The sequence below is a fragment of the Sapajus apella genome, unplaced genomic scaffold (genome assembly GCF_009761245.1).
Source record: "Sapajus apella isolate SASKATOON/1434 unplaced genomic scaffold, GSC_monkey_1.0 scaffold13, whole genome shotgun sequence".
Lineage (NCBI taxonomy): Eukaryota > Metazoa > Chordata > Mammalia > Primates > Cebidae > Sapajus > Sapajus apella.
Window position 1 is genome coordinate 5,517,270 of NW_022436953.1, and position 26,609 is coordinate 5,543,878.

A 26,609-nucleotide genomic window follows, 5' to 3' on the forward strand; every position below is an offset into this window, starting at 1 on the left:
AAAAAAAAAAAAAAAAGCCAGGTACAGTGGCTCATGCCTATAATCCCAGCACTTTGGGCGGCCAAGGCAGGTGAATCACATGGTCAGGAGTTCAAGACCAGCTTGGCCAATATGGTGAAACCTCATCTCTACTAAAAATACAAAAATTAGTCGGGCGTGGTGGTACGCACCTGTAGTCCTAGCTAATTGGGAGGCTGGGGCAGAAGAATTGCTTGATCCCAGGAGGTGGAGGTTGCAGTGAGCTGAGATCACACCCCTGCACTCCAGCCTGGGCGACAGAGCAAGATTCCGTCTAAAAAAATAAAATTAGCCAGGTGTGGTGGCATATGCCTGTAGTCCCAGCTACTCAGGAGACTGAGTCAGGAGAATCACTTGAGCCTGGGAAGCAGAGATTGTAGTGAACCAATATCGTACTGTACTCCAGCCTGGGCAACAGAGCAAGATTGTCTCAAAAAAAAAAAAAAAAAAAAGAACTTCTGCCTTCAGTAGATAACTCTCTCTCTCTCTCTTCTAGTAGACAAACATATATATATCTCTCTCTCACACATATACATACAAAATCACATACTGCCTGTGCTACCCATTCCCCTTACCAATGGGAAAAAGGTGCTATAACTACCAATGACATCTTTCCCTTGAGTACCTTTCCAGATAAAAAGAATGAATCAGTGGGTCACAAACTATTTTACTCAAAGTGGCATAGTGACATAGAATGCAAAAGCACAAAATTAAAGACCTTAAGTCTCTATATCCATCTGAATGTAGTTTTTACGTAAATTAATTTTTAACTAAATATGTGATTTAAGATACCAGTATTGCTTATAAATAAAATCTATTAAAAAATTAGCTGGGGCCGGGCGCGGTGGCTCAAGCCTGTAATCCCAGCACTTTGGGAGGCCGAGGCGGGTGGATCACGAGGTCAAGAGATCGAGACCATCCTGGTCAACATGGTGAAACCCCGTCTCTACTAAAAATACAAAAACATTAGCTAGGCATGGTGGTGCGTGCCTGTAATCCCAGCTACTCAGGAGGCTGAGGCAGGAGAATTGCCTGAACCCAGGAGGCGGAGGTTGTGGTGAGCCGAGATCGCGCCATTGCACTCCAGCCTGGGTAACATGAGTGAAACTCCGTCTCAAAAAAAAAAAAAAAAAAATTAGCTGGGCATGGTGGCACACACCTGAAGTCCCAGCCACGCTGCAGGCATGCACCACCACACCCAGCTAATTTTTTTTTGTACTTTTAGCAGAGATGAGGTTTCACCTTTTTTTTGGTACTTTTAGTAGAGATGGGGTTTCACCATATTGGCCAGGCTGGTCTCAAACTCTTGGCCTCAAGTGATCCACCTGCCTCAGCCTCCCAAAGTTCTGGAATTACAGGCACGAGCCACCATGCTCAGCCAGAAGTTCTGTTTCTTTTACTTTCTTTCTTCTTTTTTTGGCTGCAAACTGTAAAATTTATATTCTATTTACATTAAAAGTTAAATTAAAAATGCAGTTCGTCAGTTGTGCTAACTACCTTTCAAGTGCTCAATAGCTACGTGTGGCTAATGGCTACCATAGTGAACAGCAAAAAATACAGAACTTTCCTATCACAAAAGCTTCTACAGGGCAGCATTGTCCTAGATTACTGGAATATTCAGCGTTAGGCACATTTCAACAACATATATGTTTCTGAGAGTATTTCCAAATAAGCAGTTAGTAGATTGAGGTTAAAATAAATGATAGTTTTAAAAATTATAAATCTACCAAAATCATTTTTTTCATCTCTGATTGAGGTAGGATTTTGAAAGGTTAAAAAGCTAGATGAAATTATAAAGGAAAATACTGATGAAATTTACTTCCTACAAATATAAATCTTTTGTTTAATTAAAAAAAAATTTCAGCTGGGCAAATGAAATTTACTTCCTAGAAATACAAATCTTTTGTTTAATTAAAAAAAAAATTTCGGCTGGGCGAGGTGGCTTACGCCTGTAATCCCAGCACTTTGGGAAGCCGAGGCGGGTGGATCATGAGGTCAGGAGTTCAAGACCAGCCTGATCAACATGGTGAAACCCCGTCTCTACTAAAAATACAAAAATTAGCTGGGTGTGGTGCCGCACACCTGTAATCCCAACTACTCAGGAGGCTGAGGCAGGAGAATTGCTTGAACCCAGAAGGCAGAGGTTGCGGTGAGCCAAGAGTGGGCCATTGCACTCCAGCCTGAGCAACAGAGCAAGACTCTGTTCTCAAACTCAAAAAAAAAAAAAAAAAGTCAATGATTAAAATTAAATGGCAAACAACATTGGAAATTACATTTGAAACATACGACATAATAAAGTTACCGTATAGAAGTTTACACATATTGATGATAAAAACATGTCCTCTGCTATAGTTTAAATGTTTGTCCTCTCTGAAACTCATGATGAAACATAATCCCAAATGTAATGTTATTAAAAGGCTAGGCCTTTAAGAGGTGACTGGGTCATGAGGGCTCTGCCCTCAGGAAAAGATTAATCCACTCATGGGTCAATGTATTAACGAGTTATCATGAGAGTGGGTTAGCTATCCTGAGGGTAAGTCCATTATATAAGCCAGTTTGGCTTTCTCTCCTGGGCTCCCCTCACCATGCAATACCTTGCACCACCTCAGAACTCTACAGAGAGTCCCCATCAGCAAGAAGGTCTCTACCCAGACGTGGCCCCTAGAACTTGGACATCCTAGTCTTCAGAACTGTGAGGCTAAATACATTTCTTTTCTCTATAAAATTTACAGTCTTAGGTATTCAGTTATAGCAACAGCCAACAGATTAAGACAACCTCTAATAACAAAGATAGACAAAGGAAATAGTCAACAAATTCCTCCAACTCCCAAAAAAGGGAAGCGGGGAAAACCAACATTTTTCTATAATGTTCAACTTCATTTTTAAAAGGCGTATTAAAACAAGATTCTACTTTTGCATATCAAATTAACATAAATTTCATGCTTACAAAGAAACAGCATTCACAATAAAGGAAAACTGGAAACAACTGTGGAAAGAACATCTGATACCAGGAGAACAGCAAGTAAATCATTACACACATGTTCCAGATTGACATCTGTCCTCCCAAAATTCATATGGTGAATTATACATACACTTCAAATCCTCTAGCTAGTATCTCTAACTCTGACTTCATGGAGGGAGGTTAATAGTAGAGAAACTAGAACCCTCAAAGAATACTGGTGGAAATAAAAATAGTACAACCATTTTGGAAAAGTTTGGAGTTTCTCAAAATGTTAGATACAGAGCTACCACATAACCCAGCAATTCCAATACTCAGTATATACAGAAGAAAAACACAAACAGGCTGGGTCCAGTGGCTCACGTCTGTAATTCCAACACTTTGGGAGGCCAAAAGCAGGAGGATCATTTGAAGCCAGAAGTTCCAGACCAGTTTGGGCAACAAAGTGGAACCCCATATCTACAAAAATTTAAAAATTAAAAAAACAGCTGGGTGCAGTGGCATGCACCTATAGTCCCAGCTACTCAGAAGGCTGAAACATGAGGATAGCCTGAATTCCAGAGTTTGAAGCCACAGTGAGCTATGACTGCACCACTGCACCCAAGCCCAGGTAACTGAGCAAGACTCTGTCTCTAAAAAAATAAAAATAAAACAAAAATATACGTCCACACAAAAACTGGTATACAAACAGTCATGGTAGCATTCATAATAGCCAAAAAGTCTAAACAACCCAAATGTCTTATCAATGAATGAATGAATAAATACAATGATGTGGTACTCTATACAATGAAATATTAGCCATAAAAAGGAATGGCTTTTTGTGTACTGATATAAGCTACAACATGGATGAACATGGAAAATATTATGCTAAATTAAAGTTAGAAGTAAAAATCACATATTCTGTTATTTCATTTATATAAAATGTCCAGAATAGGCCAATACTTAAGAGACAAAAAGTAGATTAGTGGTTGTCTAGGCCTGAGGGAGAGGACAGAGGAAGAAATTCCGAAGAGGAAGGGAGAGGACAGAGGAAGTAACTACTAATGGGTACAGGATTTATTTATGCAGGGGTCAACTGAAAATGGTCTAAAATTAGTGCGTGGTAATAGTTGCGCAATTCTGTGAATATATTTTAAAAACACTAAATTATATACTTTAAATCTGCTAAAAAATAAACTCTATGGCCTACATTTTCCAAATATTTGTCAAGACATAGTTACAGCTCTCATGGCAATGTTCATTTCATATATTCTGTAACTAGGTATGCTTGGATTCTTGATTAAGCCATTAAATGTCCACTTTAACAGTCAGCCCGTGTTAGGTAGATAAATTGATACTCTTCATTTGAGAGGATTAGTTTTTTTATTTCCTATTTTCAACTTAAATTCACAAATTCAACAATTCGACATTCAATTAACTACGATCTCAGCCCTTAGAATCCCTAGAGTATGAAGGTTTCTCAATGGCCTAAAATGTAATGTCTTAACTGGAAATCCAGGTCCTTTTTTTTTTTTTTTTTTTTTGAGACAGTCTTGTTTTGTCGCCAGGCACCAGGCTGGAGTGCAGTGGTGAGATCTCGGCTCACTGCAAACTCCACTCCCAGGTTCAAGCAATTCTCCTGCCTCAGCCTCCGAAGTAGCTGGGACTACAGGCGTGTGCCACCATGCCCAGCTAATTTTTGTATTTTTAGTAGAGACAGGGTTTCACCATGTTGGCCAGGATAGTCTCAATCTCTTAACCTCATGATCCACCCACCTTGGCCTCCCAAAGTGCTGGGATTACAGGTGTGAGTCACCACACCCAGCCCTAAATCCAGGTTCTAAGTCTCACTTTGTAGTATCCTTGCTGCTCTAAAAGTACTTGAATTAGGACTTTTTAGTTAAGGGAGGGTTTGGTCAGTCACAGGCCCAGGGCTTGGACTGTACCCCTCTGGAACTTCAGGCTCATCACACAAACCAAATGGTTCAGAAGAAACTGCCAGACCTACCTTTTTCATTCATTCAACAAATCTTGACTGTATACCAACTAAATGCTAGTGTTTAAGTCTTATTATAACTAAGTTATAAAGTTCCTAGAAAACTGAACCTAAGTAAATTGCTACTTTCAGGTAAATGAAACTGGCTCTTCCTTTAGTTTTGGGAGGTTTTTTGTTTTTGTTTTTGAGACAGAGTCTCACTCTGTTGTCCAGGCTGGAGTTGTAGTGGCCTGATCTCAGCTCACTGCAACCTCTGTCTCCCAGGTTCAAGTGATTCTCATGCCTCAGCCTCCCAAGTGGCTGGGATTACAGATGTCTTCATGCCCAGCTAATTTTTGTATTTTTAGTAGGGATGGAGTTTTACCGTGTTGGCCAGACTGGTCTCAAACTCCTGACCTCAGGTGATCTGCCCGCCTCAGCCTCCCAAAGTACTGGGATTACAGGCATACGCCACTGTGTCCAGCCTGAGACTCTTTCAAGTTCTATGGCTATAACCTGAGACAAAGAATGTCCTAAGACCCTACTGACTTTAGCAGACACCACATTAATCTGTGGGGTATCAATCTGACAGTTCATGGAATCAAGCTAAAATAGGGGTAGCTACTACTATAAAGACACGTGCACATGTATGTTTATTGCAGCACTATTTACAACAGTAAAGACATGGAACCAACCCAAATGCCCATCAATGATAGACAGGATAAAGAAAATGTGGTACATATACACCATGGACTACTATGCAGCCAGGAAAAGGAATGAGATCATGTCCTTTGCAGTGACATGGATGAAGCTAGAAGCCATCATCCTCAGCAAACTAACACAAGAACAGAAAACCAAACACAGCATATCCTCACTCATAAGTGGGAGCTGAACATTGAGAACACATGGACACAGAGAGGGGAGCAACACACACCAGGGTCTGTTGCAGGGTTGCGGGGGTGAGGGAAGGGAACTTAGAGGATGGGTCAATAGGTGCAGCAAACTACCATGGCACCTGTATACCTATGTAACAAACCTGCACATTCTGCACATGTATTTCATTGTTTTGTTTTGTTTTTGAGAAGAAATAACTACAAAAAAAGAAAAAAAAATAGGGGTAGCTAATTTCTTGGGCCCCTTAGCAGAAGAGAAAAAAAAAGGCAGAAAAACCACTACTAACCTGTCTTTGCAGAATGAGAGGCAGAGACACCAGGTAGAGGAATTAAAACGCCTAACAACTGGTCAGGCTTGGTGGCTCATGCCTGTAGTCCTAGCACTTCGAGAGGCTGAGGCTTTTAGGACTGTTTGAGGCCAAGAGTTCAAGACCAGCCTGGCCAACATAGCGAGAGCCTGTCTTTAAATAAATAAAATAAACAAAATGCCTAACAACATATCAAGGACACAAATGAATTGAGCTAAATTTATAAGCTGAAGTCCTAAAATTACTCTTCTCTAGACATTTTCAGAGCACTCTGAACAATAAGCCCCCACTGCCACCTTATTAGCCAATACAACTTGCTCCATTATTCACATCTCTCTCTGTTCTTCTCATTCCTGGTAGCTCTAAGTGGTCTTGCAGGAGCCTCTCAGACAGAATTTCATAAAAACTATTTAAACAAACCTCTCTTAAAAGACTTGGGTACCTTCAGCAGTGATATTAAAAATATTTTACAGGCCAGGCACAGAGGCTCACACCTGTAATCCCAGCACTTTGGGAGGCCAAGGTGGGTGGATCACCTAAGATCAAGAGTTTGAGACCTGCCTGGCCAACATGGCGAAACCCCATCTCTACTAAAAAAAAAAAATACAAAAATTACCTGGGAGTGGTAGTGCATGCCTGTAATCCCAGCTACTTGGGAGGCTGAGGCACGAGAATCGCTTGAACCCGGGAGGCAGAGGTTACAGTGAGCTGAGATTGCCCCACTGCACTCCAGCCTGGGTGACAGAGTAAGACACTGTCTCAAAAAAAAATAAAAAAATTTAAAAAATTAAAAAATAAAAAAAAATATATATATATATATACACACATACATATATGTGCATATATTTTACAAACCATACAGAAAAATAATCTATAAATACATACATGAAAAAATTTTAAGTAATTCCCTTTTATTCACTAATAAACTAACTTTGTGATATTGTAAAAACAGGTCCCCAACCCCCAGGCCACGGTCCAGTACTGGTTAGAAACCGGGCTGCACAGCAGGGGGTGAGTGGCAGGTGAGCAAGGGAAGCTTCATCTGTATTTACGGCTGCCCTATGGTTCACATTACCACCTGAATTCCGCCTCCTGTCAGATTAGTGGCAGCATTCGATTCTTATAGGAGCACAAACACTATTTTGAATCACGCATGCAAGGGATCTAGGTTGTGGCTCCTTATGAGAATCTAATGGCTGATGATCTGTCATTGTCTCCCATCAACCCCAGACAGGACCATCTAGTTGCAGGAAAACAAGCTCAGGGCTCCAGTGATTCTACATTATGGTGAATTGCAGAATTATTTCATTATATATTATAATGTAATAATAACAGAAATAAAATACACAATAAATGTTATGAACTTGAATCATCCTGAAACCATCACTGCCCCCACGTCCATGAAAAAGAATTGTCTTCCATGAAACTGGTTCCTGGTGCCAAAAAGGCTGGAGACTACTGTTGTAAAATATGTAATTGTTTCCTGACATACGACTCCTAAAATCCTTAGATAAAACCCTGTTTCCTGACATACAACTCCTAAAATCCTCAGAATCTCCAAAGTGATGTCTTTTTGTATGCTGACGTAACTGACGGCTGGCCACCCCTAGGTAGCTTCAGAATGGGGGCTGCTCACCAGAGAGACCAAGACATGATTAGGGATTTGGGCCTTCAGCCCTAGCCCTGACTTCCAGGGAGAGAAGAGAGGCTGAAGGTTAAGTTGATTACCAATGGCCAATGGTTTTTATTTTTATTTATTTTTTGAGACAAGCTCTCGCTCTGTCACCTAGGCTGGAATGCAGTGGTACAATCACAGCTCACCACAGCCTTGACCTCCACAGCTCAAACCATCCTCCCACCCTCATCCTCCCAAGTAGCTAGGACTACAGATACACAGTACCACACCTGACTAATTTTTGTAGAGACAAGGTCTCACCAAATTGCTTAGGCTGGGCTCAAGTGATCCACCTACTTCATCCTCCCAAAGTGCTGGGATTACAGGCATGAACCACAGCCAGACAATAATCAAGCATGCCTACATAATGAAATCTCCGTAAGAAACCAAAAAGGACAGGGTTTGGAGAGCTTCTGGATAGCTAAACACATGGAAGCCTACGGGAAGGTGCACAAGAATTGATCTACTTGCCGGGAGGTTGACACACCCCAACTCTACAGGGTCAGAAGCTCCTGGGCTCCAGACCCTTTCAGACCTCACCCTATGCATCTCTTCATCTGACTGTTTGTTTCTTTAAAGTATCCTTTGTAAAAACTGGTAAATGTGTTTCCCTAAGTTCTATGAGCCACTCTAGCCACTCTAGCAAATTAATCAAACCCAAGATAGATGTTGGAGGAACCCCAGTTTATAGCCGGTCCAAGGTTATTTTGCACAGGCAAAATTTTGTACAGGGTTTCTGAATGGCATTGAAAGCCAAGGATAGTCCTAGGGATTGAGCCCTAAACCCATGGGATCTGAAACTACTACCAAGTAGATAGTGTCAAAATTGAAATACAGTACACACAGCTGGTATCTGGTAAAGAACTGATTGCTTGCTTGGTGTATGGGGAGTAAACCTTCCCTACATTTGGTCATAGAAGTCTTCTGTGTTGACTGTTGTTGTTGAGTGAGGAGACAGAAAAAACACTATGTTTTTCACACTCAAAAACCTGTACCAAAATTGCTTACCAAGTGATATAAGTTGCAATATAAATCATCCTAATTGTTTCCAAATCATTTGCCGATTTTTAGAAATTGTGATGTGATCCTGTTTGATACGGTTGTCACTAAATGATGCCCTTTTTTTGAGCCATGATTTGCCTTAGCAATCTACAAATTCTTCTGTCAACTTTCCCATGAAATTGAGAGTCATGAGGTCCCTGGTGCTAAAGCCTTTGTTGCAGCCAGCAAATGTGACTAGATGCTGTCCATGCACAGCTATCCATGCACACACAGTATATTCCTGAATGCCAGAACCTCTCATATGGCCTGGATCTGGATGGCATGCACTTGGCCCCCTTTGTTAACGCCATCCCACCAACACTGAACCATTCCAGGGCAGCAATGAGATGCTACCTACATTCCCAACCCCTGCTGCCACCACTCTCCGGGTCACACAAAAGCTACCCACGTCCACTCCATCACTGCTCCTAGGCTCTGTTCCTATCTCCACAGTCATCAACAGGTGACATCATTAGCCTTGTGGTCTCGATAACTTACTTATACTATTTATCAAGCAGAATGAAAATTTTAACCACTGCCATGGCCTTAAAAATATATATATACTGGCCGGGCACGGTGGCTCATGCCTATAATCCCAGCACTTTGGGAGGCCGAGGCAGGTGGATCACGAGGTCAAGATATCGAGACCATCATGGCCAGCATGGTGGAAACCCCGTCTCTACCAAAAATACAAAAAATTAGCCAGACGTGGTGGCACAGGCCTGTAATCCTAGCTACTTGGAAGGCTGAGACAGGAGAATCGCCTGAACCCAGGAGGCGGAGGTTGCAGTGAGCCGAGAATACGCCACGGCACTCCAGCCTGGGCAACAAGAGTGAAACTCTGTCTCAAAAAAAAAAAATACTGGAAGGCCAGGTGCGGTGGCTCATGCCTGTAATCCCAGCACTTTGGGAGGCCAAGGCAGGTGAATCATGAATCATTAGGTCAAGAGATTGAGACCATCCTGGCCAACATGGTGAAACCCCACCTCTAAAAAAAAGAAAAAAAAAAAAAATATATATATATATACATATATATATATATATATACACACATGAGTCCAGGCATAGTGGCTCATGCCTGTAAATCCCAACATTTTGGGAGGCTAAGGCAGGAGGATCGCTTGAGGCCAGGAGTTTAAGACCAGCCTGGGCAACATAGCAAGACTCCCATCTCTACAAAAAATAAAAAAAATAGCCAGGGATGGTGGTACAAACCTGTAGTCCTAGTTACTCAGGTGGGAGGATTGCCTAAGCCCAGCAGTTCCATGTTACAGAGAGCCATAATTGTGCCGCTGCATTCCAGCCTGGATGACAAATCGAGACCCTGCCTCTAAAAAAATTACACACATAGGCCAGGTGTGGTAGCTCACGCCTGTAATCTCAGCACTTTGGGAGGCCAAGGCGGATGGATCACTTGAGGTCAGGAGTTCACCAGCCTGGCCAACATGATGAAACCCCGTCTCTAGTAAAAACAAAAAAAATTAGCCAGGCATGGTGATGGGCACCTGTAATCCTAGCTACTCAGGAGGCTGTGGCATGAGAACTGCTTGAACCCGGGAGGCGGAGGTTGCAGTGGGCTGAGATCACACCACTGCACTCCAGCCTGGGCAACAGCTTGAGACTCTGTCTCAAAAAAAAAAAAAAATACACACACACACATATGTATGTACTGGCAGAATGACTCTAAATTTAGTGCTTCTTGGGTGGGGAGGATTCTTTCATGCATGTATCAATTTCCTATTTCAATACAAAATGGGTTCCAATTTCTCCTGAAATCTTCTTGTAGGACCCACTGAAGTCTGTACCTTTCTTCTGATGCCTACCCACAGGTTTGGAAACATCTGATTTAAGAAGACTCCAAGTTTTCCATGTAAGCGTAGCTTAAAGGAAAGTTTACTCTTCCCAGGGACTACATCCCCTCACTCCCCAATCCTGTGGTGGCAGTGAGAGTGGCAGCAAGAATCAAGGAGTAGAACAGGAGGTGAAAGTAATTGGTTCAGCTTTCCTACCTCTTACTGCTCCAGGCAAGACCTTTCTTCCTTCCTTTTTTTTTTCTTTTTTAGTATATGCCTTCCCCCATCATTACCTACAGCATTCACACACACACGTGGAATAGTTTCATTTCTGACCCAGATTCTGGTTTTGAATATTAAGTCTTTCCAAACTCCGTGTTTCTTCATATTTCACTAGGAAGATTATAAACTTATCTGAAATGGCAGAAATTCATTTTGCTTTCAATTTCTCATTCTGCTGTACACTGCAGAAAAGGAGTACATAATGAGAAGTGAGAGTAGCAACCTGGCCTGCTGCCCAGCTGGAAGCAGGAAGTTCACCTGATAACAACTTGATGCTCCAAATTCTAAAAACTGGAAACGAGCTAGAAGTGGGGGAAGGAAGATCTGAAAACATGCTCATGGGTAGTAATGAAGAAAGTAAATTCAGTCTGAAGATGGGACCTTTTGCCCAGCCTCTGTCAACTTGATGCCTCATTTATCTTCTCCATCTTTCCTAACCCCAGGGCAGTAAATTAAGGAGCAGGTGGAAAAAGCACCTAATAAAGCAAGGCTAGACAAAAACTCTTTTGAGGGTGAAGTTATGAACCAGGGCAATGAGTTAGAACATTTGGGTAGACCAGGTTCATTGGCTAGAAACGTGGGGGTTTGGGTGAACACATAATATACCTGTAATTTTACAGCACTGAACATACAATCTTAACAGATCAGCCTCACCTCCAACTGTTCCTCATCATCTACTTAATCTCAAGTAAGCTTTTTTTCTACTCTCTTATCCTCCCTTCATGTACTCTACACTCTAGCCACCTGGAATTACACTCTATTCTCCAAACTTAACACACTTTCAAGCCTCAAGCCACTAAACATGCTGGTCCCCTACCTGCTAGTCTTTCCCTGACTCCTCCAAACAGAAAATGCCTAGCGTTTCTTCATGACTCAGGTCAAATGCAACCTTCCCTGATATCTTCTCTAATGCTCCAGTCAGCATAGTCACTCTATACAAATTTTTCCTCTTTCACTTATCACAGACATGATTAAGAGAACAGCCTCTGCAGTCAGAGAGACATGAATTTTAACCTTAGTTATGTAACTTACTAGCTGTGCAACTGTGATACCAGCCTACAAGATGGACCCCAAACTGGTATTCACACACTCATATACTCCCTTTCCACACTGTAACAGGATTGGTCTGTGTGACCATTAGAAATGATATGCTACTTGAGATTAGGTTATAAATGACACTACAGCTTCCATCTTGGGCTCTCGCTCTCCTTCTCTTTCTTAGATTAATTGTTTTGGGGAAAGACAGCAGCCATGCCTACCAACCCTACAAAGAGACCCACGTGGTGAAGAACAGAGGCTTACCAACAACCATTAGGCAGGCTTGAAAGCAGATTCTTGAGCCCCAGTAGAACCTCAGATGCCTGCAGCCCCAATTCACCTGGCCATCACCTTATTTTAATAAATTTTAAGCCTTAGGGGTTTTTTTCGTCTCTCCCTCTTCTACATTCTTCTCTTTAACACTCAAGAACAGCCGTGCCACATTAAGGTGATTCCCAAGTGTGCATATTACCTTTATTCCATAAAAAGCATCCTTTTGAGAGGCCCTATGCTAAAACTATCCAGCTAAGTTTCTCCTGGATTCCTGAACCACAGAAACTGTGAGATGATAAACATTTGTCTTAAACCACTACATCCAGAGTAGTTTGTTACACAGCAATAGATAACTAATACCCCTGGGAAGGAAATAGCTCAAAATTTTAGTAGGAAAATTTGGGTTCAAATCCAGGAAATGATGCTTATTAACAGAATAACCCTGAGCAAAGTATTTAATCTCCTGAGCCTCAGTTTCCTTTCTTGTAAAATGAAAAAACTAAAACTACAGTAATATGTGTTACAAAGTAAATAGGACATCCTAAAACTAGGATATAAAATAAGCCAGAAATAAAGTCTATTGCAAAAACAAATCTGAAGCCTAAGATAATGAAGTTCAGGGATCCCATCTAAAATAAGTTGAACACTCATGTACTAAGCATTATAAAAAGTAGCTGTTCATGGTCTTTGAATTGAAATAAAGGATGAGACTTACTTCTAAACACCCAAAAGGTACAGAAAAATTCAAACTGTAACCTACTTACCTAAAAGTAAAATTTATATCATTATTTCAAACCTAGGAAATCAAGATGATACAGTTTACAAGCAATCTAAAAAGCTGAAAGGTTGGGTGCGGTGGCTCACTCCTGTAATCCCAGCACTTTGGGAGGCTGAGGCAGGCAGATCACCTAAGGTCAGGAGTTCTAGACCAGCCTGGCCAACATGGTGAAACCCCATCTCTACTAAAAATACAAAATCAGCTGAGACTGGTGGTACACAACTATAGTCCCAACTACTCGGAAAGCTGAGGCAGGAGAATCACTTGAATCCAGGAGGCAGGGGTTGCAGTGGGCCCACATTGTGCCATTGCACTCCATCCTGAATGACAGAGCAAGACTCCATCTCAAAAAACAAAACAAAACAAAAAGCTAGAGGTCTGCTCTATTTAGATTGAAATCTTTATACTTCTCTAAATCCCAGGCCTGGCACTGGAATTAAGTATACTCAGTTTGCTGTTTACCAAATTGCTCTCTTGCCCAAAAAAATGGGGGTAGCAAGTCTGATGTCACACTCAATTCAGGTATTTTTTAAGGACTAAAGATAACATACATATTTGAGATCACATTAAGTGGCACAGCTGTTCTTGGGTGTTAGAAGAAGAATGCAGAAGTGGCAATGGAGAAAGAAAATCTTAAGGTTTGGCCGGGCGCGGTGGCTCACGCCTGTAATCCCAGCACTTTGGGAGGCCGAGGCGGGTGGATCACGAGGTCAAGAGATCGAGACCATCCTGGTCAAAATGGTGAAACCCCGTCTCTACTAAAAATACAAAAAATTAGCTGGGCATGGTGGCGTGTGCCTGTAATCCCAACGACTCAGGAGGCTGAGGCAGGAGAATTGCCTGAACCCAGGAGGCGGAGGTTGCGGTGAGCCCAGATTGCGCCATTGCACTCCAGCCTGGGTAACAAGAGCGAAACTCCGTCTCAAAAAAAAAAAAAGAAAATCTTAAGGTTTAAACTTTATTAAAATATCATGGCCACCAAGAATGCAGAAGTGGCAATGGAGAAAGAAAATCTTAAGGTTTAAACTTTATTAAAATATCATGGCCGCCAGGCATGGTGGCTCACGCCTGTAATCCCAGCATTTTGGGAGGCCAAGGAGGGCGGATCACGAGGTCAAGAGATTGAGACCATCCTGGCCAACATGGTGAAACCTCGTCTCTACTAAAAATGCAAAAATTAGCCGGGCGTGGTGGCATGCGCTTGTAGTCCCAGCTACTTGGGAGGCTGAGGCAGGAGAATTGCTTGAACCTCAGGGGTGGAGGTTGCAGTGAGCCAAGATCACGCCACTGCACTAAAGCCTGGCGCCTGGTGACAGAGTGAGACCATCTCAAAGAAAAAAAATATATATATATATGATGGCCAGGTGTAATGGTACACACCTGTAGTCCCAGCTACTCTGGAAGGCTGAGGTGGGAGGACTGCTTGAGCCTAGGAGTTGAAGGACAGCCTGGACAACACAGTGAGACCCTGTCACAAAATAAAAAGAAAATGTGATGATTGTGAGTTGCCTCTGGTTGTACTCATTGTAAAGAATTGTGATAGTCGCTGGGTGCAGTGGCTTATGCCTATAATCCCAGCACTTTGGGAGGCTGAGGGGGGCAGATCACCTGAGGTCAGGAGTTTGAAACCAGCCTGGCCAATACGGTGAAAACCCATCTCTAGTAAAAATACAAAAATTAGCCACATGTGGTGGCAGGCACCTGTAACCCCAGCTACTTGGGAGGCTGAGACAGGAGAATTGCTTGAACCCAGGAGGCAGAGGTTACAGCAAGCGCAGATCGTGCCATTGCACTCATTCCACTACAGATGACAGAGTAAGACTCTGTCTCACAAAAAAAAAAAAGTAACAAAAAAGAACTGTGATGGTGAATCAGCTTTCCTCAGGAGACAGGAATCTCCCAGCCAGGTCACTAGAGACATAATCTGCCCAGCTAACAGGAGTCTGGCTAGGCTGTCAGGACAATGTAGGCTACGAACAAACCAGAAGCTCTATTTCCCTAAATTTGTCCTACCTTCTAACTAGTCAGTACTAGTACTTTAATGCTAAAGCCCAGAAACAACTAAGTGGTCTGCTGGTATTGCCCGTCTTTCATTACAACAGCCTCCTACAATCACTATATTCATATATCGGCTCCTTCCTCATGCAAGTGACCATGAAGTGATCATAGAAGTGATCATGAAGATACGTGCAGAATCCAAATTGTGGTTTGTGCTTGTTCCCTCTTCTGAGAAGATCCAGGCCAGAAAATGTTTCGTAACACTTCTCCACATGCAAATGTATTTTTCTTGAAGTATATATAGACATGAATTTTCTAACATTCAATTCTTTAAAATGGATTTGTACACATTAAATGAACCATGGCACTTACATATAGAGATCCATAGGAAACTCCTTCATCATGTGTGTTACAATAAACTCTACCATCAGGTCTGAAAGGAGAAAAGAGAAAAATTGGATCAATTACAGTAGAATTCATTCCTTGACTTTGAGTTGGAAAAAAAGCTTCTGAGTACACCTTGCACTCATACTGAATGGCATCCACTACCTACATCTTTATTCACGTACACTTATTTTATATAACACACTTTGTGTAACACTGTTCACCACTTACAACTGTAAAGTAATAAGAAATTATTTCACTTGCTGACCTCTAGAAGGATACCCTGACCTGCCAATAAATTCAGATAAAAGGAACATTTCATTGTATAGATATTTCATCCCAAGACATTAATGTAAACCACCAAAGGGAAATCATATTCTGAGACTAGACAATGAGGCAAGCAGAGAAGAAATTATGGATCACATTTGTGTAATCAGAGACTCACCTCTAAAGCTATGTCAGTCAATTTCATCTTATTATCATGTTCGGTTAGACAGATATTGACTGAAATGGGCTGTGGGGCTCTGGATCAATAGACGCTTACTATATAGTCTTAATTACTGTTTCTAAAATTAAGTAGATTTAGAAACTGGGGCTGAATATCCAAGTGAATGGGATTAAGAGTTCGGCTAATTCCCTGAGGAAAATGTAGAATTCTGGGTAGACAAAATTACCTAAGATACAGGGCCCCTACCTGTCAATTCAGTCAGCCTCACCTCAGTTTAATTTACTCAAAGGAAGTTTTGTATATGTGAACCATGAACTTAAAGCCTCCTGACCAGCTGGCACATCAATTCGAACCAGGAAAGGATGAGAAGAATTTTAAATCTTTTCTTTTTTTTTGAAACGCAGTCATGCTCCGTCACCCAGGCTGAAGTGTGATGGCATGACCTTGGCTCACTGAAACTTCTGCCTCCCGGTTTCAAGCAATTCTCCTGCCTCAGCCTCCCAAGTAGCTGGGATTGCAGGCACCCACCACCACAACTGGCTAAAATTTGTATTTTCAGTACAGACAGTTTTTCACCATGTTGGCTAGGCTGGTCTCAAACTCCTGACTTCAAATGATCCGTCCACCTCAGCCTCCCAAAGTGCAAGTATAAGCCACTGCGCCCAGCCTGAAATCTTGATCAAGAGCAAGATATCTTACAAATGTAAATCACATATCAAGTTTAGACACAGCCATTTGTCTCCCTGGGATGACATTTTTCTTTGAATGACAGGACCCTTTGAGTACTCTATAACTGGGGTTGCTTTACCAAACACAACAATAAACATGGTTTCGTAGGCCAGGGAAAAAACATAACCAACAATTTCTTTGAGGAAGAAGCACATCAACCAGGTTCTACTCTTCATCTTAATCATGAAAGCCTATTGCTGTCACAGAACAATGTTGATGATACTCACTCACCTAGTACCGCACATACTAAAGGACGGCAGGGAAGATTCTTGTCTGCTGCCTTCTTCCTGTGTCTCATAGGCTTCGCACACAAAAAGTGAAGAAAGGAAATTAGTAGACATTGGTACTGATATCCAATGGCCCATCATCATATTCCTTGTGCAAATGAAATCACTACTACAGGGATACTTCCTTTTCTTTCTCTTTTTTTCGTGGTGGGACTAAAATGGGGTAGGATGGAGTGAGGTGAGGAAGAAAGGACCTGTGAATGCTTCTCAGTTTTCAATGCAGACCTGTTACAAAAATACAATTCACAGCCTCAAAGGGCACTAGGGAATACTACAATGGGAAAACTGTTGTTTTTACTTTGATTTTGGTTATATAAGTGGCGTTACTAACAATAAAAGAGGTAGACTGGTATTTTTCTTTGACAATAAATAATAAAAAAAAAAAAAAAAGAGGAAGTGATGGTGCCACCTATAGAAGCAGCAACAGTAGCAACTGCAGAAAAGCAAAGTTTTAAATCTAAACCTCAATGTGATATTTTTTAACATACCTCCAAGCTCTAGGAAATTCCCTGATCCTCCATATTCTATTTGCCCACATGTCAGATGAATAAATCAAAGCAGAAGCCAACCTTAGACAATCAAAAATTAGACTATACTTCGATAACAAAAGGCTTAGAACCATTTCCTTGCTGAAACCTATGTTACTGAAATCCAGTATCAGGCCTTGTGTGGTGGCTCACGCCTGTAATCTCAACACTTTGGGAGGCCAAGGTTGGCAGATCATCTGAGGTCAGGAGTTCAGGACTAGCCTGGCCAACATGGTGAAACCCCATCTGTATTGAAAATACAAAAATTAGCCGGGCATGGTGGCATACGCCTGTAATCCCAGCTACTCGGGAGGCTGAGGCAGGAGAATTGCTTGAGCCCAAGGGGCACAGGTTGCAGTAAGCAGAGATCACAACATTGCACTCCAGCCTGGGAGACAGAAAGAGGCTCTGACTCAAAAAAAAAAAAAAAAAAAAACAGGCCGGGAGCGGTGGCTCAAGCCTGTAATCCCAGCACTTTGGGAGGCCGAGGCGGGTGGATCACGAGGTCAAGAGATCGAGACCATCCTGGTCAACACGGTGAAACCCCGTCTCTACTAAAAATACAAAACATTAGCTGGGCATGGTGGCGCGTGCCTGTAATCCCAGCTACTCAGGAGGCTGAGGCAGGAGAATTGCCTGAACCCAGGAGGCAGAGGTTGCGGTGAGCCGAGATCGCGCCATTGCACTCCAGCCTGGGTAACGGGAGCGAAACTCCGTCCAAAAAAAACAAAGAAAGGAAAAGAAAAGAAAAAGAAATTCAGTATAAGTGCCATGTTTGTGAATCTTCCTAAACTCTCAAATAAAAAACTGCTCCATGACACACAAAAATCTCAACAACGAGCATGGGTCTGTTGAACAGCCATCACGCAAAGCCCTTTGGTACAACTTTCCAACCACATTTGTACTAGGTAGGATCAATTTCATCCCAACCCTGCTGACACACAAAAAATTTCCTCTAAGAAAAAACAAGAAGCAAAAGAAACACCTACCATTCTATGTAAGTTTACTCGAAAATTCATGTTGTCATCATGCAAAAATGCATTGGCATACTGATCCTAACAAAAATACAGAGAAAAAGTAAGAAGTGAGAACTATATTTAAGAAACCATTTATAATCTATCACACTTCGTACAAATCCTTGGACTTTAAAAACTACTTTCAAGGATCAGTTGGACAGCTAATAGGATGAGCCTAGAGTCTTATGTCAAACACTACTTAAGCCATGAGATTTTTCTTCAGTATAATTTCCCAGTGCATCTCTTAACTGGTCAAAAATTTCTAAGCAAAAACAATAAAAATTAAGATACAGGGACTTAAGGCAGATGCTGAGAGGAATGAGAGGAATCTGTTTTCCTATTCCCTCTTCCGTCCCATCTGCCCAAGGAGCTGGCTCTGTTTGTGATAGCTTAAAGGTTTTCATAGGGGCTGCAGGATTCATGTGCAGGCTCCACATGAGGGTTTAGGAGCAAGAAGAAAAATCCGTGCTCTGCTGGGAATGGACTCAGCCCAACAGGAGCAAACTGTTACACAGGCAGTGTGGAAGCAGGCAAGACTCTTGTCTATTCCAGGCTTTCCTGAAAACTGATGGAAAATCAAAAACCTCTTACCATGGATTAGTAATAAACATCCCTTGGCCCTCTCCCAACACCTTTTCTGAAAATCTGACAAGCCTACAGACTCCAATTACTAGGAACTGTTATGATTTGTGAAAAACAACTCCTTTAAAGATTTTCTTAGACAGATTTTTGAAAAGCAATTATAGCAGGCCACTGCTAATAGCTCTTCTATAACCAGCCACCCCTAATCTTGTGAAAAGGAGGTCATCTTTCCACAGAGAACATGAAAAGAGAGAGACTTAGAGAGATCCCTATTTCATGTGGACTACCTTTACCATTTTTCTTAAGAGAAAAAAGAGCAGAGTGAGGAGTAGTAAAGGGGGAGGTTGACACTATAAATTTAGCTCTAACTCACTCAAGTTCAACCATGCCTGTGTGTCACCAAGATACATGGTGAGTTTGAACCTAATTAGTCCAACCAAAAGTGGCCTTTAAAAAAGCTGAAGCACCTCCTCTTTTTTCCTCTCAGCTCTTGCTCTTCAGCAAACTGGAATTACTGAGTTTCCAATTCCCCTCTCTGGCTTTACTCTCCACCCCTTCACCCCACCACAGGAAACCTGAGCTCCTTTTTTATTTTTATTTTTTAAACTGCTACACAGGCAGCGTGGAAGCAAGCAAGACCTTGTCTATCCATGGCTTCATCAAAGACTACACTCTAGTGGGAGGAGACAGATAATACAAAGGGGGAAGATTTTCTCTCCTAAACTTTAGGACCCTAAAAGTCATGAGGTAGGTATGAGGAGAGGGGAGGCAGGGAAAGATAACACTTTCTAAGAGACTGACTAATAGCAGAAGGCTGGTGAGACCTACCTCTGCAATACATGTAAGGATAATCAGACAGAGTTTGCCACTGTGAAGCCTGTGTTCATCTGTAAAGAAAAAAGAAATCCTTCTCTGTAAATCATCCAGACTGTGTTTAATAGAGAACGAGGATGTATATCATAAAATAAAACATTTACAATCTCTCTTTCTATAAAATTCATAAATGAAAATCAAGGTACTACTATAGTATTTCTTGCTTCCCTCCTAGGCAAAAGAATTCCCCCAGAAGATTTTTTTCTTAAATATCCTGGTAGTCTGTTAAATAGCTAACCACCTTCCTGAGAGCCATCTAACTCATAATGGTTCCTATTGTCATGGCCCAAATCATGGCCAACACTGTCACATCAGACCTTTGCCAATAGAACTTGAATAGTCAGGTCCATTACCCTTTCCACCCTCTCGTGCCAGCATTAAGCACCACCATCTGTACCCACCTACCACAAAATCTAGAAAGATTTCATGACTGCTCATAGCAAACTGGCAATGAAATCATAAAGAAATTAGCTGGAGACTAGGGTCTAGCCCATGCTTCTCCTTGCAACTGTACACTTATGCCCTGGAAAGCTGTGAACTCTTGATCATTTTTTTTCCTGTTAAAATTACTCACTCAGCAAATATTTACTTAGCATCTACTTTGTGGCGGGCACTCTGCAAGGCACGAGAGATATAGCACTGAACAAAACAGACAAAGGCCCCTAGTCTCTCACAACTCACATTCTAGTTATTAAAAAAGAAGGCAACCTCAATAGCAGGTCCCTAAGCCCACACACAAAAGGGCAAAAAAACGCTAATCCATTACTGCCAAATATCAGAACCCATCAAGCTTACGTACTTTCCAGAAACTCTGTGGGTGGAGGAGTGAAAAGAAGGTAAAAAGAGGATCATGACAGTACAGCCAAAACAGACAAATGCCTCATGATTTTCAAATTAGCTTTAATAGGACGCGAACTGAAGTCCAATCTGGAGAGACAACCTCTTAATGGATTAAAGTGCTGTAGAAGTTAGCTAGTACTACTTACCCTGACATTAACCTGAATATATTCATCTCTCCTCAGAGACAAGCAATGCAAAAGAGCAATGATGATAATACCTATCTGATACTCCCTATAGCTTCATCAAAACACCAATATAGCCAAAGAGCAATGCTCTTGCCTCTGGAAAACTACATTCACGATTCTTCTACCTACGCTTAGCCACAGAGTTTCTATGGCACTACCCTCCCAAAAACTGATAAGCAACTCCCATAGAAAAGCCTGCAGCTATCTCTCCACTTAAAATTTTTTTAATTTTAAAATTAAAGTGTTTCTGAATACAAAAGGTATTATAGACAGTCTTTTAAACTTAAAAAAAAAAGGCATACACACACAAAACAATAAAAACCAAATTAATTATATCACCCAAATGTTAAGACTTCGGTGAATCAATTTTAAGTCTATGCATAGTTAACTTTAAGATATACATGGTTTTTAAAATTTTTTTGCCTAATATCTATTGTAAAGGTTGAACAGAAGCTCCTTTAAGGTAACACCACCAAAGTCAGAAGAACCCCAAGCGAAAAAGGCTTTAAAAGTGGAGGAAAACCCAAGGGAATAGGGGCCGGGCTTGGTGGCTCACACCTGTAATCCCAGCACTTTGGGAGGCCAAAGTGGGAGGATCACCTGAGGTCAGGAGTTCCAGACAAGCTTGGCCAACATGGTGAAATTCCATCTCTACTAAAAATAAAAAAATCAGCCAGGTGTGGTGGCGCAAGCCTGTAATCCCAGCTATTCAGGAGCCTGAGGCAGGAGAAGCGCTTGAATCTGGGAGGCAGAAGTTGCAGTGAGCCAAGATCGCGCCACTGTACTCTAGCCTGGGTGACAGAGCAAGACTCCGTCTCAAACAAACAAACAAAACCAAGAAAATGATAAACATAAAATTCTAGAGAATGGAGAGGGAAGAAGCGATTAGGGAAGGGACACACAGGTAGCTTCAATAGAATTAATGTTGTTTTAAGTTGGGTGGTAGGTTCACATATGTTCATTTTATTATTGTACTTTATAACATGCTATTTATTACAGTTATTATAAACTTTACATCTTATACATATCTATTAAAAGTATATTTTTAGGTTTAAAATGATAAATATATAATAAAAAAGAGAAAGATATATACTGGAGGGGAGAAAGCACAGCAAAGAAAAAGTTGCTTCTATTGCTTCTAAAAATATAATGAGATGCTGTTAGCCAAGGCATGTAGCAAGTCAGGGGCTGAGGCAGGAAGAGAGCTGGGCCAACAAAGCCACACAGGAGTCATTTTTGAAATTAACTCTTCATTCCTAACCTTGCCCTTTGCCATATTTAGGCTGCCTCTTGGCAAAGACCACTCATTCTGCAATTCGTCAGCCTTTAATTTTGCCTTCCACTTTATGGATGGCAAGTGACCAGGACAAAGAGGCTTATATAATCATTAAAGCTAAAAATGAGTTCCAAGGGCCTCAGTTCACTGTGTTATATCAGTCAAAGCTTAAAGTTCATTTTCTAGGTCACATACATGCAGTTTCTCTATTCTGTGGTTGCTGCAATATTTCCAGATACAGGAAGAAGTTACTATTTCCATAAAGAAGCAATGGCCTCAAGAAACTCTGATACACAAGAGTCTTATTATTCCTGCCTGCCAGATCTCACTTGCCAAGTCTCAGAGGTTCAGCTTTCCCTGCAGCTCCCAAAAGACTGTTTTATATTAAGAGTTAGTGACATGGACTACTTAACATCTATCTCATCCCTGTATATAGCTCTCTCTCTTGAAAAAGAATACTCACAAGACATAAAAGAAAAGAGTCTAAGTTTGCGAGGCAGAAATCTCCAAGAGCTAATACAACATGTCTGAGTGTAACATATCTTAGACTCTGCCCACCAAGGCTCCTTTCTGCTCTGGCAATTCTTCATTTCCCATACTTATCTTTTAGCTCTCCTATCTCTGTCTACCAATGCTTCCTTTTCACTCTAAAAGCCTCCAAATCCTGATCTTCTCTTTCTATGTAGTTCTTGCCTTTCAGCTCCATTCCGAAACTCCAGAAAACTCTCCAACCGGAAACTTACCTGCCTCACTTGGCAAATAAAAGCCTTCTAAAGTATACTTAATACCTAAGGGAACCTTAAACTACCTACAAGGCATTAATTTCTCCTCACAGAAAGTAAGGTGGCAAAAAGCATAGTATTTCAACAATTTTGCTTCTAAAGTGGAACTGGTTTTTGTTGTTGTTGTTATTTGGGAATCTGAAGTTCATCTGTGGACCATAATTTAGGAAGCCAAATGTAAACTACTGAACAGTTAGTTCCTAAAAAGGATTTGAAGATTCTTATAAATAAGTCTTAAAAAGGAAGAATCTATGCCAAATTGTGAAGAGTCATTAACTCCAGAGAGTTTAATTACAAAGAACTTTCACTTTCTAAGTTAACTATTGCTAGAATGGTTTAATTTTTAATAAGGAATATTTCAATTATTTTTGTAATTAGGAAAAAAAATATTTTACTCTTGCCCAGGCTGGAGTACAGTGGCATGATCTTGGCTCACTGCAACTCCATCTTCTGGGTTTAAGCAATTCTCAAGCGTCAGCCTCCCAAGTAGCTAAGATTACAGGCTGGCTAATTTTTATATTTTTAGTAGACACAAGGTTTCACCATGTTAGCCAGGCTGTTCTCAAACTCCTGACCTCAGATGATCCTCCCACCTAGGCCTCCCAAAGTGCTGGGATTATAGGCATGAGCCACTGCACCCGGCCAAAATATCCTTTTAAATAGGAGAAGCCCACTGATCAACCTGTAGGTATCAAATGAAATGCTAATAAAAATGTTCATTAATGCTGTTAAAAGAAAGTCTTTAAGAGGGGGAGAAAAAAAATTTTTTAAAATAAAAATAAAATGTTCATTAAAATGCTAGACTTGTGTCCCAAAAATGCAACCATTCTGGGGACAAATGGGGATACTGAAATAGGGACTAAATATTACATGACATTAGAGAATTATTGTTGACATTCTTAGATATAATAATGGTATTCTGGATATCTAGGAAAATGTCTTTAGGAGATACATGTTAAAGTACTTAGGTGTGAAGTAGAGTCATGATGTCCACAAATTCATTTAAAATGATTCAGCCAGCCAGGCACCGTGGCTCACGCCTGTAATCCCAGCACTTTGGGAGGCCTAGGAGGACGGATCACGAGGTCAAGAGATCGAGACCATCCTAGCCAACACGGTAAAACCCCATCTCTACTAAAAATATTTTAAAAATTAGCCAGACGTGGTGGCATGCACCTGTGGTCCCAGCTACTCAGGAGGCTGGGGCGGAAGAATCGCTTGAACCCAGGAGGTGGAGGTTGCAGTGAGCCGAGATTGCGCCACTACACTCCAGCCTGGTGACAGAGCAAGATTCCATCTAAAAAAAAAAAAAGATTCAGCCAGGCCAGGCACAGTGGCTCACCCCTGTAATCCCAGCACTTTGGGAGGCTGACATGGGTGTTTGAGACCAGCCTGGCCAACATGGTGAAATCTCATCTCTACTAAAAATGTAAAAATTAGCCAGGTGTGGTGGCACATGCCTGTAGTCTCAGCTACTCGGGAGGCTGAGGCAGGAGAATTGCCTGAACCTGGGAGGCAGAGGTTGCAGTGAGCCTAGACTGTGCCATTGTACTCCACCCTAGGCGACAGAGCAAGACTTCATCTCAAAAAAAAATAAATAAAATGATTCGGTCAAGATAACAATAACAACACATAGAAAGGAATTTAAGTGCAAACCAAGTACGGCAAAATGTTAATGGGTACATAAGTAAATCAGTTCATGATTTTTTTCAGCTTCTGTATACTAGAATTTTTGCATTACAAAAAATGGAGGAAAAAATGCTAGCTCAGTGTCACCATGAAATCAAAGGCATACTTCCAGGGAATCCTAAAACTGGGACATATTCCACTTACATCAGGTTCCTAGAGTAGTCAGATTTATAGAAGCAGAAAGTAGAATGGTGGCTGCCAGGCCTTGGAGCAAGGGGAGAATGGGGTGTTAGTGTTTAATTGGTACAGAGTTTCCATTTTGTAAGATTAAAAAGTTCTGAGGCCAGATGCAGTGGCTCACACCTGTAATCCCAGCACTTTGGGAGCCCAAGGCAGGCAGATAGATCACTTGAGCCCAGGAGTTCAAGACCAGCCTGGGCAACATGGTGAAACCCCATATATACAAAAAATACACACACACAAAGAAAATTATCCAGGTATCATGGTGCACACCTGTAGTCTCAGCTACTTGGGGGGCTGAGGTGTGAGAATCACCTGAGCCAATGAAGTCGAAGCTGCAGTGAGTTGAGATGACACCACCGCACTTCAGCCTGGGTGACAGAGTAACACCCAGCCTCCCAAAAAAAAGAAAAAGAAAGAGTTCTAGAGATGGATGGTCATGATGGTGGTTTTGTTTGTTTGTTTGTTTGTTTGTTTGTCTGTTTTGAGACGAAGTCTCACTCTGTCATGAGGGCTGGAGTGCAGTGGTGTGATCTCAGCTCTCTGCAACCTCCATCTCCTGAGTTCAACCAATTCTCCTGTCTCAGCCTCTCCAGTAGCTGGGATTACAGGCGTGTGTCACCACGCCCAACTAATTTTTGTATTTTTAGTAGACACTGGGTTTCACCGTGTTGGCCAGGCTGGTCTTCAACTACTGACTCAAGTGATCCTCCCACCTCAGACTCCCAAAGGGCTGGGATTACAGGCATGAACCACCGCACCCAGCCAGTGATAATGGTTGCACAAAAATATGTAAGTATGTAATGCAACTAAATAGTACATTTAAATATGGTTAAGATGGTAAATTTTGTTGTATATACTTTATCACAATAAAAACAAACACATAAAAATTGTGAATAATGACATAAATTCTGTATAAAGAAAAAATGCTAAGTAGGGAAAAAAAACAAAACTAAGATATATACTGGATAAAATTTGCTGAGTCTCCTCCCAACCCTTCTCACTCCTAGGACAACTACTCCACTACTCTACCACCAAGTAAAAGGCCACAGCAAAATCATAAACAGAGGAAAAACAGGAAATCACTCAACAAAACCTCAAACTTTTCCAACACTCAGTCCTCTCCCACTTCCACTCTTGCATTTCTAGGATGGGTACTGACACTTCTATTTTAAGTGTTAAAGAACACGGTCCCTCTGAATCTCACCTCTTCCTACTGTACTCTGTACGACAGTCCTCTAATTCTCACCACGAGCTGATGCTTTCAGTTCCTGTCCTCAAAAGGGAATTCCCTGAAGCGTGCTAATCCCTCCACTTCCCACACATAAGAGTCTGCATCTACTTACCAAGATCTGCTAAGAAGATTTGCTAGTTTTCATAGAGACCAATTTTTTCCTGTTCTATTTTTGAGTACTCCCCTCCCGCTTCAGGTTTTCCCAACACCACCTAATTGCCACCTAGCAGTGAGACATCACTGTTTTCCAGCAATGAAGACCACGTACACAAGGACCCAATGGTTCATCTTTTCAAAGCTTCAAAATATTAATGCTGCTCTTTGATGCTAGCTGCCTGCCACACCTCCTACTCCTGAGATCCCAAAATAGCATGGCTTACCTTTGGTGTCCTGCATGACAATTGAGCTATACTTTAAAAAGGTTATCAGTAGATTACTGGTCTGTACATCTGCATCCAGTGGGAGTTCCACAGAACTTATAACTGGAATAGAACAGATAAAATACACTTAGCCTGCAACATATTCCATCTAACACTTCTACCCACATAGCCAATTTGCCAGCAGGCA

At 41.5% G+C, this 26,609-nt stretch overlaps 1 protein-coding gene across 6 annotated transcripts in view; it reads right to left on the bottom strand.

Moving 5' to 3' along the window:
- Positions 1-26,609, bottom strand: part of ARMH3 (armadillo like helical domain containing 3) — a 205,240-nt gene that overhangs the window by 127,831 nt on the left and 50,800 nt on the right. For all 6 annotated transcript variants that reach the window (XR_004269933.1, XM_032281396.1, XM_032281392.1 and 3 more), the window contains 5 exons: positions 26,423-26,524; positions 19,812-19,870; positions 18,375-18,440; positions 16,803-16,872; positions 15,383-15,443 (listed from right to left, as the gene is read on the bottom strand). Coding sequence is in view for 5 of the 6 variants with exons in the window: in XM_032281396.1 (XP_032137287.1) it covers positions 15,383-15,443; positions 16,803-16,872; positions 18,375-18,440; positions 19,812-19,870; positions 26,423-26,524 (358 nt within the window). In the remaining variant the exon portion in view is untranslated. The remainder of the gene's footprint in view (positions 1-15,382; positions 15,444-16,802; positions 16,873-18,374; positions 18,441-19,811; positions 19,871-26,422; positions 26,525-26,609) is intronic.